The sequence below is a fragment of the Harpegnathos saltator genome, unplaced genomic scaffold (genome assembly GCF_003227715.2).
Source record: "Harpegnathos saltator strain DR-91 unplaced genomic scaffold, Hsal_v8.6 scaffold240, whole genome shotgun sequence".
In the NCBI taxonomy this organism is placed as follows: domain Eukaryota; kingdom Metazoa; phylum Arthropoda; class Insecta; order Hymenoptera; family Formicidae; genus Harpegnathos; species Harpegnathos saltator.
Window position 1 is genome coordinate 108,960 of NW_020230029.1, and position 16,635 is coordinate 125,594.

The 16,635-nt window shown below is 44.7% G+C and overlaps 1 protein-coding gene across 4 annotated transcripts in view; it reads left to right on the forward strand.

Annotated features, from left to right (window-relative positions):
* The window catches only part of kst (spectrin beta chain, non-erythrocytic 5 kst), an 82,494-nt gene that overhangs the window by 20,151 nt on the left and 45,708 nt on the right, over nt 1-16,635 (forward strand). For 2 of the 4 annotated variants that reach the window (XM_011152450.3, XM_011152453.3), the window contains exon 1: nt 7,778-7,967. The exons of 1 other annotated variant lie outside the window; for it this stretch is intronic. In XM_011152450.3, coding sequence (XP_011150752.1) covers nt 7,940-7,967 — 28 coding nt within the window. In that variant the 5' untranslated portion in view covers nt 7,778-7,939. Of the gene's footprint in view, nt 1-7,776; nt 7,968-16,635 lie in introns of those variants that run through there. One more of the 4 variants, XM_011152451.3, reaches the window with a different exon arrangement.

The following is a 16,635-nucleotide window of genomic DNA, read 5'->3' on the forward strand; positions in this document are numbered from 1 at the left end:
GAAGATCGTTTCGACCTTGTACGGCGGCGTTCCTCCCGCGCCTTAATTAACGTCCGAGTGCAATTAGAAGGGGCTTGAGAAGGCGAGGCAAAAATCACCAGGCGGCGGGATCGATCGTATCGACGCGTAATTATGCGCCCAGCATCCGATAGGCAATAAAGCCCCCCGTCGCTCCGTATTGACATCGAGATTAATTAGAGATATTATTATCGAGGACAATGGCGCTGGAACGTCATTTTATCGCCCGCGATGTATTCCGTCGGGATAAAAAGGCCACTCGCGTCTAACACATTTAATCATGCTCCATTGTGCATGATCGCAGATGCACAATTGTAACGCAGCGCCGTCGGATATACAGGGTGGACCGCGTTTTAAATAGCCGCCTAAAGCATCCCGCGGGAAACGTTTGTCCGAGAAAACGTTTCATAGCAGAGTCGTTTGGGGCAAAGTGAGACGATGACCTTGGTCTGACCTTGTTGAACAATGACAATTCCGAGGTACTTTAGCCGAGGGCTGAAGATGGATCACTCTGTATGTGTACCACGCGCCGGTTCACATTTCTCGTCGCGGCGCAAGGTAGTAAACGTAGCGAAAATGTTCCCAGTCGCCGTGCTCGCGCGCAAGCACGCAAGATAAATATTTAGGGACGCGAGGACACGTCGTCAAACATTTGGCCGCGGCAGAGCAAAGTGCCAGCAACGTTATCAGCGACGCTAAATCATCGTACAAAGACGGAGCGTGTCTCCGCGAAGTCTTGCGTAATATCCCTTCGCGAGATAAATCCAAGCGTCTCTCCTTCGCCTCTCTCTCCCTCTCTCTCTCTCTCTCTCTCTCTCTCTCTCTCTGCTTTATCTTCGTTGAATCGACCTCGAGGGATGACGGAACGCGCGGCGAGGTTCTGTGCTTTCGCGAAGAGAGAAGACGGGTAGCCACGTCAAATCGCGGCGAAGTAGACGCGTCGCGCAAGATATCGGGCGACTTCGCGAAGAATCGGCGCGAAACGGCAAAATAGTTTTCCATCTCGCCGCCTTCAGCATCGCAGCCACCGCGGGCGTTATCTAACTCGCGCGGCGCTTTTTATCTCGCGATATCTCGCATACCGATTCGACGGCCTGCGCGATAAATTCCTCGGCCGCGGCGCGGCGGCCGAGAAGATACACGAGATGTACATTTTCGGCCCGTACACACACACACACACACACGCGCGTGTAATTACGGGGTAATTTGCTCGTGAATCATCGCGACACTCGACGGCTCCTGCGGAGATTACAATCGCCATTAAAAGGAGATTTCGTCTAGGCCGGTGTGACGTCTTAATAGCGGCGGATCGCGCCGATGCCCGGCAAGAATCCATTGCACAATCTGGATTCGGATGAGTATGCAAGTCCGGCCGGCAACGTCCCGGCGATCTAACGGCTGAGTCACCCGAAGCGTTTTCGAACTCTTAGAAGAGCTGCGTTAAGGTCGTTATGCGGCCGGGACGTGAGCTCGCGTACGGCTTCGCCTTCCGCGGCACTGCGCTCGTCACGATCCGTTGGAGCGGCATGAAACGGCAGCGTGAAATAAATGACAAAATGTGCCGATATACGCGTATAAACGCGTAAATATATAATAAAATATAAAATAAAAATAATATAAAATAGATACGATAAAAGTAATGCGGAAAAAAATGCGACGCCCGAGAGAGAGAGAGAGAGAGAGAGAGAGAGAGAGAGAGAGAGAGAGAAAAAACACACACATACACACACACATATATAGAGTGTCCTGTCTCGAAAAATATGGAAGATATGGAAAAATGTTTCAGATAAAAGTTGTTGAAATTAATTGATAGAAAAAGATGGTATAATAAAAAATTAGAGTTACGATTTAAGAAAAGTAACGATCAGTGAATATCTCGAAAGAGGCGCCATCTGTAAACAAAATGATATAGTTGTTATATGTCCTCCTTGAAACCATACAACTTTTGTCTGAAATATTTTTTTCTAAAATGTCTCGTTTACAAAGAACCCAGGTGATACTGGTAGGGTGGTCTGTGACACCCTGTATATACAGTGTCCCATGTTAAATGCCCCAGGCAAATATCTCGAAAAATATGGAAGATACGAAAAAATGTTTCAGATAAAAGTTGTCAAAATTAATCGATAAAAAAAGATAATATAATAAAAAGTCGGGGTTTCCGTTTAAGAAAAGTAACGATCAGTGAATATCTTGAAAATGGCGCCATCTGTAAACAAACTGATATAGTTGTTTTATGTCTCCCTCGAAACTATACAACTTTTGTCTGAAACATTTTTCCATATCCTTCATATTTTTCGAGATATTTGCCTGGGGCATTTAAAATAGGACACCCTGTATATAGATATAGGTATATATATATATATATTTCGCTCTCGAACGGCGTACTTTCTTCCGCGTTAATTAATCATCAGCGGGAAATACGCGAGGCGGCGTTAATTAATTCTCGATTTATACGGGAGAAAATGAACAAACGAGATCCGTCGAGTCCGAAGTTGCACGGGACGGCGGCCGATGTCGTTTTCTAACAAGCACACGCGTGTGCTTTCGCCTAATTACTTAGGCGAGCGATCGGCGCAAATTAGCGGCGGTCTCGCCGGAATCCGCCAACCGTGAAACGTCAAGACGGATTATAGTCGCCGCGCGCTCCCGGGAATATCAGGTCGCGACGGGTTATTTTCGAGGGCGTTCTCTCGCGCGTTTTCGCCCGTGTTCTTGCACTGCAAAGTCGCTCGCGTCTCGTTGAACGGGCGGGCTTTTTGCCGGCCGCAAATAATTAATTTACTCTTGCACTCGCGCTGGCATCATGAATCAATCGCCGCGCGCTCCCTCGCGTTATGGTTTTTGCAACGACCGCCGATAAGCGTGATTACACTTAATAGCACGCTTTGCCTCTCTGGACTTTTCAGCAAGCCGTAAACGTTCATCGACAGATCCCAGCTTGCCTCGGGGTATACACATCCGCACCCACACACACACACACACACACACGCGCGCGCGCGGGCGCACACGCATACGGAAGAGCCGCGCGGCAATTCCAAATGTGACATTTCAAAACACGTAATGCGTCTTCATCATGCGTATGCTCACGGGGAGAATAAGCGTATAGTCATCGCGGAATGCTCGGCAAAGAGGCGCGATTGCGTCACAGCGCAACTCACATTGCGCGCTTCGCATCGCGGATTTTCACGCGGCAGAAGTCCACGCGCGAGGAAATCTCGCGCTTCGATTCCGCCGCGTCGCTTCGCCGCACGGGATGTTACACTAATCGAGCTGACTCAACGGGGCTTCGTCATGCGATTTGCGAAGGAGGATCGACGCGTAATAAAGAGAATACCATATATATCTCTCCTCGCGCGATCTGTTTTGCGAGCAGATACGAACATGAGCGACGGCGCGCCGGTTTCTTGTTAATTTCGCGACGTAATAAGCGGGAAGGAGAGAAAGATAGATAAGCGCGTTTATCATCGCTCGACGGTTGACTCTCCAAGAGCGAGAGCGGTGGGGGGAGAAATTACAGATCACCGAGTAGAAAAATATTTCCGAAGAAAAGGGGAAAGTTGAGGGGGGTTGCCGATATTGAACCGGCTCTTAAAATTCTTCTACCATCTTTATATTTCATAGGATCCGAAGTCCTAGCGCCATCTGCATGTTACGCGAAAGTCATCTATCACCAGTTAATAGAGGAAAGTGAGTGCTTATAGACGAAAGCGTCTTGCTAAAAAAAGCAAATAAAGGTTTTTTAGTTTTAGAAGTAAGTTTCATCCACTTTTACATGAGGCGTTTCGAAAACTTGAAAGGATAAATTTAGCTGCTTGTCGTTTTTATGCTAATTATGCATTAAAATTGACATATCTGCATGATTTGGGCATAATCTTGATCTGTATGCATATTTTGCCGCCATAATTTGAAAAATATGACTAGACTAGACATTTGTGACTGTTATTCCTAACATCTATAGAAAGCAGTTTATTTTTCTTTTTTGCGTTGCAAATATTTATATTTCGTTTTAATTGAAAGACAAACATTTGTTTAATGGTTGTTTATTTCTTAACGAGAATTTTAAAAACGGAAATACTTCATTTCTGTAATTTTAATTTCGAGGATGTGATAGATAAATTCTGCAATTTTTAGTTACGTAATCAAGAATGATTTTATGAATATAAAAAATCAACTTTCATGTAAAATAAATTTTATATAAAAATAGATATAACGTTAATAATTATTTTAAGTAACTTTAATGTTTATTTTTATTATTAATTAAACTTTTTTTTTTCATGCAAGCTGTGACTTTAATTAATTTCTTAATTAGATTTCCAGAAACAAAAATATTATATTTTTATAACTTTCATGTTTATTTTTTTAATTAAAAATATTTTTCTTATTTTTCATACAAACTGTAATTTCAATTTATTTAAATGGTTTATATTTCATAATTATCCCCTTATAGCTTTTCAACTAATCAAATCTATACGATAAAGAAAAGACAACTTTAGAAAAACCAGTTGTCAAAATTGCACCACTTGTACCACTTGCAGAAGTTTTAAAAGAGACGTATCCGCAAGAAATGTTGTTATGTAAAAAGTCTCAAAAAGTTATAAAATCTTACAAACAAATAAAAAATAACTTTCAATTCTTCCAAGTCTTTATCTCATTTTTATCAAATATTTAAATATAAGTGCAAATTATGAAAAAAAAAATTGGAAGCTGATCCAATATAAGCAATTTTTCTCTATATGACAATTCAAACGACGAGAATAAAAATACGGAACTTTGTTCCCGGTTAAGCAAAATTCTGGTATCTTCAATTGAAATTTCTCAACCGCTCATATTTTGTGCCAGAAATGATTCATCCAACCAAACATTTTTTTTCGTTTATAATGTTATTAATTTATCTTACACTTGAAAGCTTATTCATAGAGTTTCATAAATTTATGAGAGAGAGGAAGAGAGAGAGAGAGAGAGAGAGAGAGAGACAGACACTCAACGTTTAACTCGACAGGAGTGTTTCCGCGTGACCACGGCAAGGTTGCTCGTCAAAATGAATAGCTGCAAACAAGTGGTCGAAAAAAGAATGGAATGTCACCAACGCGTCTATTCCCACAATGTCACGGCCCAAATATAGGCATGCCATCATATTGCTCGACCTTTGGAGCTGTTATTACTCATATCATTGTGAATCGGCCGGGCTATCAATGTCGATACAGAGCGAAGACAACAGTTTGGTTTCGCGACAAAAGCGAGTGATTATTAGGTATCAGCTCCCCCCGGCCCCCTCTCTCTCTCTCTCTCTCTCTCTCTCTCCAATTCTCGTCGAATGTCGTACTTGCGTTTCTCGCAAAGCCCTCATCGTGCGTTCGCTCGCGCGGCGCTTTCGGCGGAAAGGTCTCTCCGTTCGACGACGTGTCGATGATGCATCGATCGCGTCTTCGGTTTCCTTGCGAAATCGCAAGCCTCGGAGAGCCGACGAGCGAGCGGCGAGCGGCGAGGCGACTGCGAGCCGAGCGGCCGCTGTAGAGATTGTTCGCGGAGAATTCCGCTCGCGCGGTTACTCGACTCCCGCCTTTCATACACGTTCATGTGCGCGCATACGACGACGGCGGATGAATGTTTGCCTCGGCTATCAGTGTCAACAGAACCGGCTGGCACTTTCCAGCCGCGCTCGCAGGGGAGACGAGCGAGCGAGTCGATAATAATACGGCTCCGATTTCACCTGGTCCGCTAGTCTCTCCCGCAGATCCTCGCGGGGCTCTTTCGGTGCGCTCACCGTATTTCCGGTGCAATTCCGCGCTTCCTGCCGCCAACGACAATGCCCCTTCGAACAGTATCGGCAGCTTCCCCGCGCTCCACCTGCGCTTCCCAAGCTGGCCTAAGCGTTGCTTTCCGCGGCGCTGCGAGCCGATCATCGCTGGAATTCCGCCGCTCGCAGCCGATCGCCGATCGCCGATCGCTGGTCGACGCTGCTGAAGACGAAGGCTGAATATGGCTGAATCCGCTCTTCATCCTCGCTCTTCATCCTCGTGTCTCACGTAGAGCGCGCTTCCGCATCGTACATTTTCTCGCAGTCGCCTCGGAGTTTATTCGTCCTCAGCTCGGAATTTTAGCGGCGTCGGGACGAGACCCGTCCGCCGCGCTGGATTTTACTCGCTCGCTTCATTGACGCGCAGCCTTGAATCGGCAGTGTCCTATATTGCCCGAAGATGCTTCCTGGTCAAAAACCCGGCCCCACTTTGGCGCAATCGCCGTATTTCCGGTGCGATCGCGCGCTTCCTGCGCCGCATTGACGGCTCCACGGGCGGCCGCTCTTTAATTACCGCAATATATCGCCGCCGCGTCGACATTTTCTTTTTTCAGCCGATGATTCTCGGCTCGTGACGTCATCATTCACGATAATCTAAATTCATCACCAGCCTTCCGCAAAATACTCAAGGCTGTCGTTCCGCGTCGCTATCTCCGCTCGTCACGAGCCCGAAATCTCGCGTCTGCTCATTATTATTCTCCGCTAATTCGCCAAACGAACACAACGCGAAAGATTCGGAAACGGCGACACCGAGAGAGAAGGAGAGAAAGAGAGCGAGAGAGAGAGAGAGAGCGAGAGAGCGAGAGAGAGAGAGAGAGAGAGAGAGAGAGAGAGAGAGAGAGAAATCACTAGCAAGAATTGCAAATCTCCCGGAGCAGCACGAAATGGCATTAAATTCGAGGCGCTGCTTATCGTCGCGTACGTGTCACTTAAAAACATTCCGCGAGAAGTATCTCCTCAACGACACTGGGTGCACTCTGGGTTAAAAGGCTCGGGTTAAGTTCCACGTATCCTGCCAGTTTTATGCGCGCGATTGCATCCTTCGCGCGCCAAGAGCGCGATAATCCGGCCGTTTAGACCGGCGTTTCGTTTCTCCCTCTCCTACTTTTACGCGCGACGCGTGCGAAATCAATCTCTTTAGCATTGCTGCCGGCCGGACACTTTCAAGGTTCGGCTACAAAATTCTAAGAAAATTACAACTGATGTCCAATTGTAATCGAAGAGACGCCCACAAATTGTACAGGACGAGTAAATTAATGTATCATAATTTATTACGCGTATATCATAAATTACGAAATAAAATAAAAATACACGTAGATCAATAAGTTCCAGAAATTAAAGTAAAAATATAAAAGACATGAAATTATACACATATATAAAATAAATAAATTATAAATTAATATATGTATAAATGAATTATATATTATAGCAAATATTCCACGCAGCACACGAAACATACATCACAAATTACAGAATAAAATAAAAGTACATGTAGATCAATAAGTTCCAAAAATTAAAATTAAAATATAAAAGATATGAAATTATGCATATGCATAAGAAAAATAAATTATAAATTAATATATATATAGAAATTGATTTAATATTTGAAAATATTTAAAGGTTATATTTATTATTTACATTCAATATTATATTAATACTTAAAATTAATGTTATATATTTAGTATTTAAAAATTTATTTATATATTGATATATATATATATATATAAATCAATTATAAATCACACAGCAAATATTCTCTGGCGCAGACGGAATTGACGATCGAGTCGCAGCGAGTCGATGACTCTTCGCTTCCTGCGCTCGCGCGCGCGAATGCGACAAATTCTACTCCTACGCCCATGCGTGGCCGCACACGTACACGTGTACTTAGCTCCTGCTACATAAACGTGCCGGCCGACATAATACATATGCGATACGTGATAAGAGTTCTGTCAGTGGTCTTCGACTGGCAGCTGAATCAGTTGGGTGTCACCGTTCGCTCGCGATCCACCGTTCGTCGCGTAACCGGGCGCGCTGATTGCAGAGATCGAGAGAGAATGAGAATCTCGACCACACGGTCGACAGGACGAGACAACAGGATAATACCCCGCGCAGGAAGCACCGTCGATGGAGCGCAATTATCATCGGTACCTCGGTAAATACGCGAGACGAGAAAGGGGGGGCCGCGTGTCGTCGGAAGAAGCGCCGCTCCGAAACGCGAATTTTTTCGTCACGCTGCTAGTTCGCGCAATGGGATGCCCCGAGTCCTTGGAGGAGCAATTCCATGGGGGGCTGCCTAATCGCAATTTAATTCGCACGGTGTGTCTCGGGTATAATAACCACACCTGCCGTCGTCTTATCTGCGCAGATAAGACAAGCCGAGTCGAGACTTTGATCCACCGAGTAACTTCCGCTACGATCGACTAATAATTCACCTTTAGAAAACTGCCCGAGGTTACGTTGCGTTACGCGCAGGCTTGGAGCGTCGCAATCGTTTATTGCGACTTACTTCGACTTAATAACACTCGATAATTATATAATATTATTTTCAATTTAAACATTTCAACTTGAGACGCAGCGCCGCGGTGCGCCGCGTTCTATCGAGCCCGCATCTGCCTGGCGGCAAAAATTTAACAGAAAAAAAAAGAAGCATATCGAGGCACGTCATCGCACCGCGCATTCAGCGTGAATATCGACGAAACTACCGGAGTTCTCGTCGCTCGCAGAGATCGCTCGCGGGACGGAGCGACGGAGGAGCGGCGAAATCTAATCTCTCGCCACTGGGCGAGAGATTGATCGCGGGCCGGTTGGCAGATACGCATCCGATTCCCACGGGGTTAAGCAGTGTCATCCACGTACGCAGGGCGGTCGGCAGCGATGCGCTTACAACACGCCGCCGCATCTCGCCATTGTGAGCCGCGGCTCGTGCGAAAGGCGCTTATAATGCGGACGGACCGCGCGCGAGCGTGTATGCCGACGCGCTTTCGCGAGCTCGCTCGTGCGTCACGCTCGAGGAATTCGCGCTAAGTACGTGTGTTACAGCCGCGTTACACGCTGTACGCCACACCACCCGCCTCGGAAAACACTCGGCACCGGCACACCGGGGCCGGCTAAATACCCTAATCAAATCCGCCGCGCGCGCGCGGCGGCGGCTTCTTCCTTGGAGCGGCTCTCCGCGTTGCCGTCCGCTCGGCAACGTCCTCAGCTACGCATACCCGCGGTATCACGAGCGTATCTGTCAGCCTCGTAAACTTCGCGCGTCGTAAATCACCGCTTGGCGTATCGCTTCGGAGCCCGCCGACCTCCCTCCGCCGGGCATGATGAAGGTCCGTAAATAGAGAAACGGAAGAAAGTCGGGTCCTCTCATCCAGTTCACACGGTTTGACTAAAAAATGGCGGCGATCGTGGCTCAACTGATTAACCATATACCGTCAGGTCAAAAATTATTTTCGTTTTTTTGCAATTTTTTGTACTACAGTCGGCACTGTAATTGTTTTCCTTCTGAAAATTCTCACTGGTATTTTGGAATGTGTTTAATCCTTTAACGTCTTAAATGCGTTTCTGGTAACTATAGTTACCAGAAACGCATTTAAGAATCCATAACTTATTGTTAGTCAGAAAAGAGGATATTTTCGTTTTCTTTGCACCACTGTAAGAGTGAATTCTTCTTCTAAAAATGGTATATAGATTGTATGTAGATTCGGTTTAGTCTGTTTTTAGCTCAGTTTAATGATAACATGTTCTGTCAAATTCCAAGTAGGCATAGTTAGCATTGTTACTGACATCTAGAAGTGCGCTATAAATGAATGAAGATTGGTATCTGTTATAATTTTATACATTTGGAAGCTTTCTCAGGTGCCAAATGTGAAATTAAAAGAATACAAATATTCAAAATGGCGAATCAAATATGGTGGACACGAAAATCAAGAAATCAACCAATTTTCGTGAAACCTGGTGACCTACAGTTTTTTATGCGGCGAGAAATGAAGGGACGATTGACTATCTAAATGGTGATCTATAAGATATTCTTCTGAAATAGTAAGCTTGACGCTCTGAATGATAAACTTCACTCACAAATATATAGTAAAGTTTCAGCCCAAAAATGTCAAGCTGACTATCAGAGTCGTATAGATTACCCTTCATTTTCTCTGTATAGGTTGCTCATTTCGTACATGCTTTTAGGATCCAAGTCATATTTACCAATGAACAAAAAACGAACGATAAAAAAAACCAATCTAAAATTCTGATATTTTTTTGGTTATCACTATTTATAGTCTCAGTTAAAAAAAAACTCAAATTTTATTCTTATTAAAACACATGTAAAAAAGTCGGGCGTTAAAGGTTATACTATGTTTTGATTACTTCTGATTACATCTTAAACTATGTTTTGATTACTCTGTTCACTCTCACACAACTAAACCATAATACTACACGTACATAGTATCATGTACAACAGAGATTCTCTGGCTTCAAAATGGCGGCCGTGAGAGGACCTGACTGACTTCGTTCCGTTCCTCTATTTACGGACCTTCGGCACAATGAGAGACTAGTTGGCGCTTGTAAAATTATCAGGTCTAATGATTAATTCTTCCCGATGAAATTTACTTAGCTCGGAGGAAAATTTGAAATTGAAACATTCTCCCGCTCTTTTGCGGTTTTAAACTGTTGACATTTAACTTTTCGAAATGACATTTAGTTTGGCGTTTAATGCACATAACCTCAAATAGTCAATAGTATTCGCGATGGCTGTCAGTAAAGATTCGATGCACGATGCATTTTGCATTTCGCTTAAACAAAAACGCTTTTAAAACAGCCGAAATGATTTTAGCTGCTCATGGTGAAAATGTTTCCGAAGTAGTGATTTTGATTTTCACGACCCGGTCCGCCCCGGTCAGCCAAAAAATTTGAAGACGAGGAATTGTAAAATCTACTGAATGACAGTACGGCACAAACACAACAAGAGCTTGCAGAAAAGCTGGAAGTAAACCAGAAAGCTATTTGCGATCGTTTACATCGCGTGGGACAGATACAGAAAGAAGGGAAGTGGATTCCACTCGAGCTAACCATTGACAATAAAAATCACCGATTGACTACATGCGTTAGCTCGCCAGACAAGATTTGTTGCACAAAATCGTGACTAGTAACAAAAAATGGATTATTTATGAAAATTCTGCCCGCCAGACAACAACAAAAAAATGTTTTGTACAGAATCGTAACTGATGGCGAAAAATGGACCATGTATGAAAATCCTAAACGCAAAAGACCATGGGACCATGTAGACCCTGATCAACCGACAATATCGACAACAGAACCCAAACATTTCGAAAGAAAGTTCTTCTCTGTATATGGTGGGACTAGAAGGGTGTGCTGTACTATGAGCTCTTGAGACCAGGTAAAACCATTAGAGCAGATATTTATTAAGGACAATTGATACGTTTGAGCGATGCATTGAGAGAAAAGGCCATTTACTGAACAAGGCAGCCGTAAAGTGATCCTGCTGCAAAACAATGCGAAACCGCACACAGCAGGAGCCACAAAAGAAAGCACTTATACATGGGCTGGAAAGTTCTCCCACACGCGGCGTATTCTCCAGACTTGGCTTCATCAGATTTTCACTTCTTTCGGTCGATGCAACACGCATTGTCTGATACACATTTTCCGACAGTTGACGACGCACGAAATTTCATGGGTGACTTTATAGCCTCAAAACCACCAAGTCTCTATTGTGATGGGATTCAGCAGCTGCCCAATAAATGGCGAAAGGTCATTGATGACAACGGAGAATATTTCATTGATTAATCTTGTTCTATTGATTTTTAAATAAAAATCGAAAAAAATTAACTACTGGACCTTATATATAGCTATCTCTGTCGCCCCCCTAAGGAGAGGAAAATGAATGGCGGTGGGTGAATGCGGAAATTTTCCCGGCTTTCTCCAAGATACTGAGACTAATCGACTTGAGCGCAGCGCTCGTAAATGTGCGAATGTTGGAAGCATCGTACTTTTAACGACGGACTTGCTGCGATGAATGTATACATCGTTAACACTGTGATAATACTCGCTGTTGATATGGTCCTCCCGTCTATGATTCTCTCACTACGCGATTACGCTTACAAGTGTCGAGTACTTTTCTCTCTCTCTCTCTCTCTCTCAGTAGGACTCTCGTGAAGCGGCCACCGAGGACGCCTGACAGCGCAAATCTTGCGCGTCATTGAGCCGAGGTATCGCAAATTGCTGATACCGTAGGCCGATTACGCGCTACCATGGATCAGAAATTGACCGACGAGCTTAGCGCGGAATCTCGACTGTAATTGCGGATGACGTCTGGCTTCCACGGCGGCGGGAAATTCAGGAAGCCGCGGACATCCCGCGAGGTCCTTCGTGCCCCCCTCTCCCCACACGGGAGGGACTCTCGCGAACCTTCGTGGCGAAGACGTCGCGCGTACTCCACTTTCGAAAGAAGTCGCAGGCGGCGAGCCAGACGTGACATTTAAAATCCCGCGTATGCAAACGAATTCCGTCGGCTCGTGAAAGCGTGTCCTTTGATACGCGCGTCCTTGTTCCTCCAAGCGCGCGCGCGCGAATGAACGCGTCGCCTCGCACACCGGCGCGTGATTATTCAATGGGCGAGGACTCTCCTCCACTTGTTGACGATTTGCATCGCCGACGAGTACGCAGATCGACGCAGAGCGGCAATCGAATCGCACTCTGAATATTATTCGAATTTTATTCGAACGAACGGGAAAGATCACTCCCGAGCGTCGTTTTTCGCGCAAACATCCACATCCACATCATCCACATCCACATTATCCACATCTGTATCCACATCCACATAATCCACATTCATATCCACATCATCCACTTTCACATCCACATCCACATTCACATCATCCACACCCACTTTCGCATCCACATCATCCATATCCACACTCACTTTCGCATCCACATCATCCACATCCACATCCACACCCACATTCACATCCACATCCACAAACTCGAGTCTCGATTTTCGCGCATCGATTCCTCCGACCTTGGACTTTCCTGGCGAAACCTCCGCGTCAGCACGCTTCAGGGTTGCTCAAGATTCCAAAAAGATTTCTGCAAGAGTCGAATGCGAGCGGGAAAGAGGTAGAAACTCGCTCGACGCAGATATATTGCGCCGCAAATTGTGGCAGCTCTAACGTTCAGTCGGCTGGAAACGGAACTGCACGGAACGTCGCGCACGTGCAGGCGCGCATTAACCATCGTCCTGCACGTGCAGTCGCTTGCACGCAGCTGCCATAATTGACACTTCAAAGTTGCGTGTGCTTTTTTTCATCCCCTTTCCTTCTCCCGCGCCAGGCCCGGCGAATCGCATTCGCATTCGCGTACGCGTCGCGCGTCCTTCTAGAGGCTGGAAAAAATTTACGACGGCGACTATATGGCGCTGGCCGGTGACAATAACCGAGGACAATAATCCCGCCGAGTCACCAGCGGACCCGCAAGAAACAAGTTGCCACCTCGAGCCACAGTCGTCGCCGTCGCCGTTTGTGCACTTGCTCTTATTATCGCGCGTGAGATGCGCTTCGCTTCGCTCGTCTCTGCATTCGTCAACGAAATTCGGAGGAAATCAGAAAGTGGATTCGCAACGTCCCGAAAAAAAATGAAAACTCGAAGCCGCGACATGCGCAAACTGCAGGTTGTCGGAAATATCCTTCTTCAGAGGAGGAAAGTGAAACGAGTAATTTTCTTAGCAGCAGAATAACATTCCCCCTCCTGCGAATTTTTTCCCTACAGCAAAAAGTAGTTGAACGGATAGTGTATTGTTTCCGAGAAAGTCCTTCCTCCATTTCGGAATATTGTTATAACTTTTCGGGGAATTGTCCTATTTTTAATTTCGTGATTTTCTAACTAATCAATTGAATGTTTAATTTTCTAAATAATCAATTGAATGTTTAATTTTCTAAATCTCTCGGTTAAATCAATCCCCAATTAGTGCTTAATAATTCCTTAAGTTCTTCAATTTTTTAATTGAATAATCCTTTCTCGGAGCAACGCGAGTCCATCAGAAAATTCGATATGTAAAGATATGGACAAAGAGTATCGAGCTAAAAGAAGACTATGCTGAAAAATAAAACCCATTTTGCCCAAGGATATAAGTGCTTCATCGTCAGACTCGAAATTCATCCGCTCAAATGGCCGTCGTATAATTTATACGATGCAGAAAGGACGAGGAAAAATCGACGCCAGGACCTTACTCGGGCGATCGTCTAAAAAATTTTATCCAGATAACCGTTTCTTCGCGGAAACGATGGAGCGGCGCATGCATCGCTCGCTGAAAGTGATTCCTCAGATATATTCGTCTCATCGGCGCGTGAGACGCGCGTTCCGAAAACACGCAATTTATGAACAGCGTCATCGAGCGAGAGAAATTAATTCGCGATACGCGACGATCCATCCGCGTCCAGGATTTATCGCCTCGTCTTCCGAGAAGTCGTAACTCTTCAGCTCCGTTCTTCCTTTCCCGTCGTGCAATCGATATCCGCCCACGCGTCTTCGATCAACTTTAATCCCCCGGTAATCCCGTAAATTCGGATCAGAGCCGTCTACTTTGGCGTCTCCGGCGCCGCGCCTGCGGATGTTGACTTTGGTGTGTGGCGACTGTCGGCTCCTCCGCTCATCTTCCCTTTGCGCAAATACTGCTACTCGTAAAAGTTATCGCGGCTCGTTCATCCTTCCGAGAAGGACGCTCGAACTTTCTCTCTAGGAGAGCCGGAGAGCCTCGCTCCTGTCGTCCTAATCGTCCTGCAATATCCACTCCTGCGGCGATCCTATACGCGTGATACGCCTTATCGCTGTCCCGCGCCAGAAGGATGCCAGAAGAAAAGGACGATGAAAGGACTCTTTTTCTCTCTGGTTATCTAAAGCGACGAGACGCTCGAGGAGTTCTAGGATGAAGGAAGCGCACTAATTAATCAAGCCGCTTTTGCACTCAGAAATTTCAGAAAGGGACACATACGTGCAGGCACACTGCAACGTTCTTTCACCCAAAAAAAAGTATTCTATTTGTAAAGTGATTTTTCCCAGAGTCTCATATTTCAAGCGAAGTCTTTTACAAAAAAAAAGGATTCTTCTTCCGATAAAGCGATTAAAGTGAATCATTCATCTAAAATTTATTAGATATTGTTCTATTTTCCTTTTATTTCAAGAGGATTTCCTCTTACATCAATTAATTCTTCTCTTATATGAAGAGGAATATGTTGATTTGAATGTCGACTTTTTTTGTTTAGTCATGCTCTACTTCCAGACATGAACGAAAAAATAATCATATGCTCATGAATATTCGGAAAGCTTTTTGGAAAAGATATGTGTTGCTATAACATATAACGAAGATAACTTACCCATATTTGGTTGAATACAGTTTATAATCTATTGCAAGAAGTTGAATAATATATTCTTTCTTTTAACTATGTTTAACTTGTAATTAACTTAATTTATAATTAATAACTTAATTATAAATTACTTTAAATATTTAAATATATATTTTACTTTAATATTACAATATCAATATTCCCTTTCATATTAAAATCTTCCCTCATTACTTCCATGTTTAATAGTCATGTTAAATCTTTTAATGATTCGATTCGATTCGAATTCGAATTTAAAAAATGAGATTCGATTCGATTCGATATAAAAATTCTTGATTCGCACATCTCTAATATATATATATATATATATATATTACTTTTGCTATACATTATTATAATTTCTTTTCAAATTATCTCGAATAATCAGTAAGAATAAATAGTAATCTTAAACAAGATTAAATAATCTGTGTATAAGAGGAAACTTATATTAAAATCAATAAGATTTGTATCATATATACATCATATTTGTAACATAATCTCTCTAACTTTAAGAATAATGTATTTATAATATTTTCTTCTTCAATCTCAAAGGAATCCTCTTGAGGCCGTACACACGAATAAAATCCTCTAAAATTTAGATGATTCCGCTTGTTCTGAAATTACTTCTCTTTGGCTGTTAATTGTATTCGCGACTAGTTTGCATCACACCTTCGGTGTTTTAAGCGTCGCTCGTCTACCGTTGTTATTATTATTTTGCGGGAGGCGCGCTTTAATCAAGCGAGGTCAAATTTCATCGCGCGAGAGATAGCCGGCCGATTCCTTATCGGTCCGCTCGATAAGTCACGACAGGCTGACGGCGCAATATCGCGCCGCAGCGTGGAACGTCGCCGCGCCGTGCGTTCCGAGATAATGAAAGGTCATCAGCTACACGGGAGCCGCTCTCGCGAGTCTTTGTCCCTCGCTTTCAATTAAACCGCCATCCGGCCGATGAATCAATGGCCGACGGTCGTTCTACAATGAAACGCCTGCGCGCGGGCGGGAATATGGAATCGATTGGGCTGCCGACGTAACTCGACGGAAAGGTCGCTTGCAGCGCGGCCCGATCAAATTCGCGCCCGTTCCGTTCCGCGAGCGGCCGCAAACGGGTTTCCAGGCTGCCGGCGATTATTTGCAATTAAAAATACACGTCGCCCCTAAATCAGCGCCGTGCCGCGCCGGCGATCCGTCCCCTTTGATTCCTCATTTGCATCCTCGCGCCGAGAGCCGCCCGGCGGAAAGTCCGTGCTTTTAGGCGTGTTTGTTGACTTGTCCGCTTCTGAAGCAAGACGCGATACATAAGCTCGCCTCGCCTCGGGTTTGTTCTCTTCACGCTTTATCGACCTTCTTCAGCGGCCCGCTCCGACGCGACGTTCGCGTGACAGTCTCGACGCCCGCTAATAGCATTACCGGGATCTTCCGCGGAGCAGTTCGGTTCAA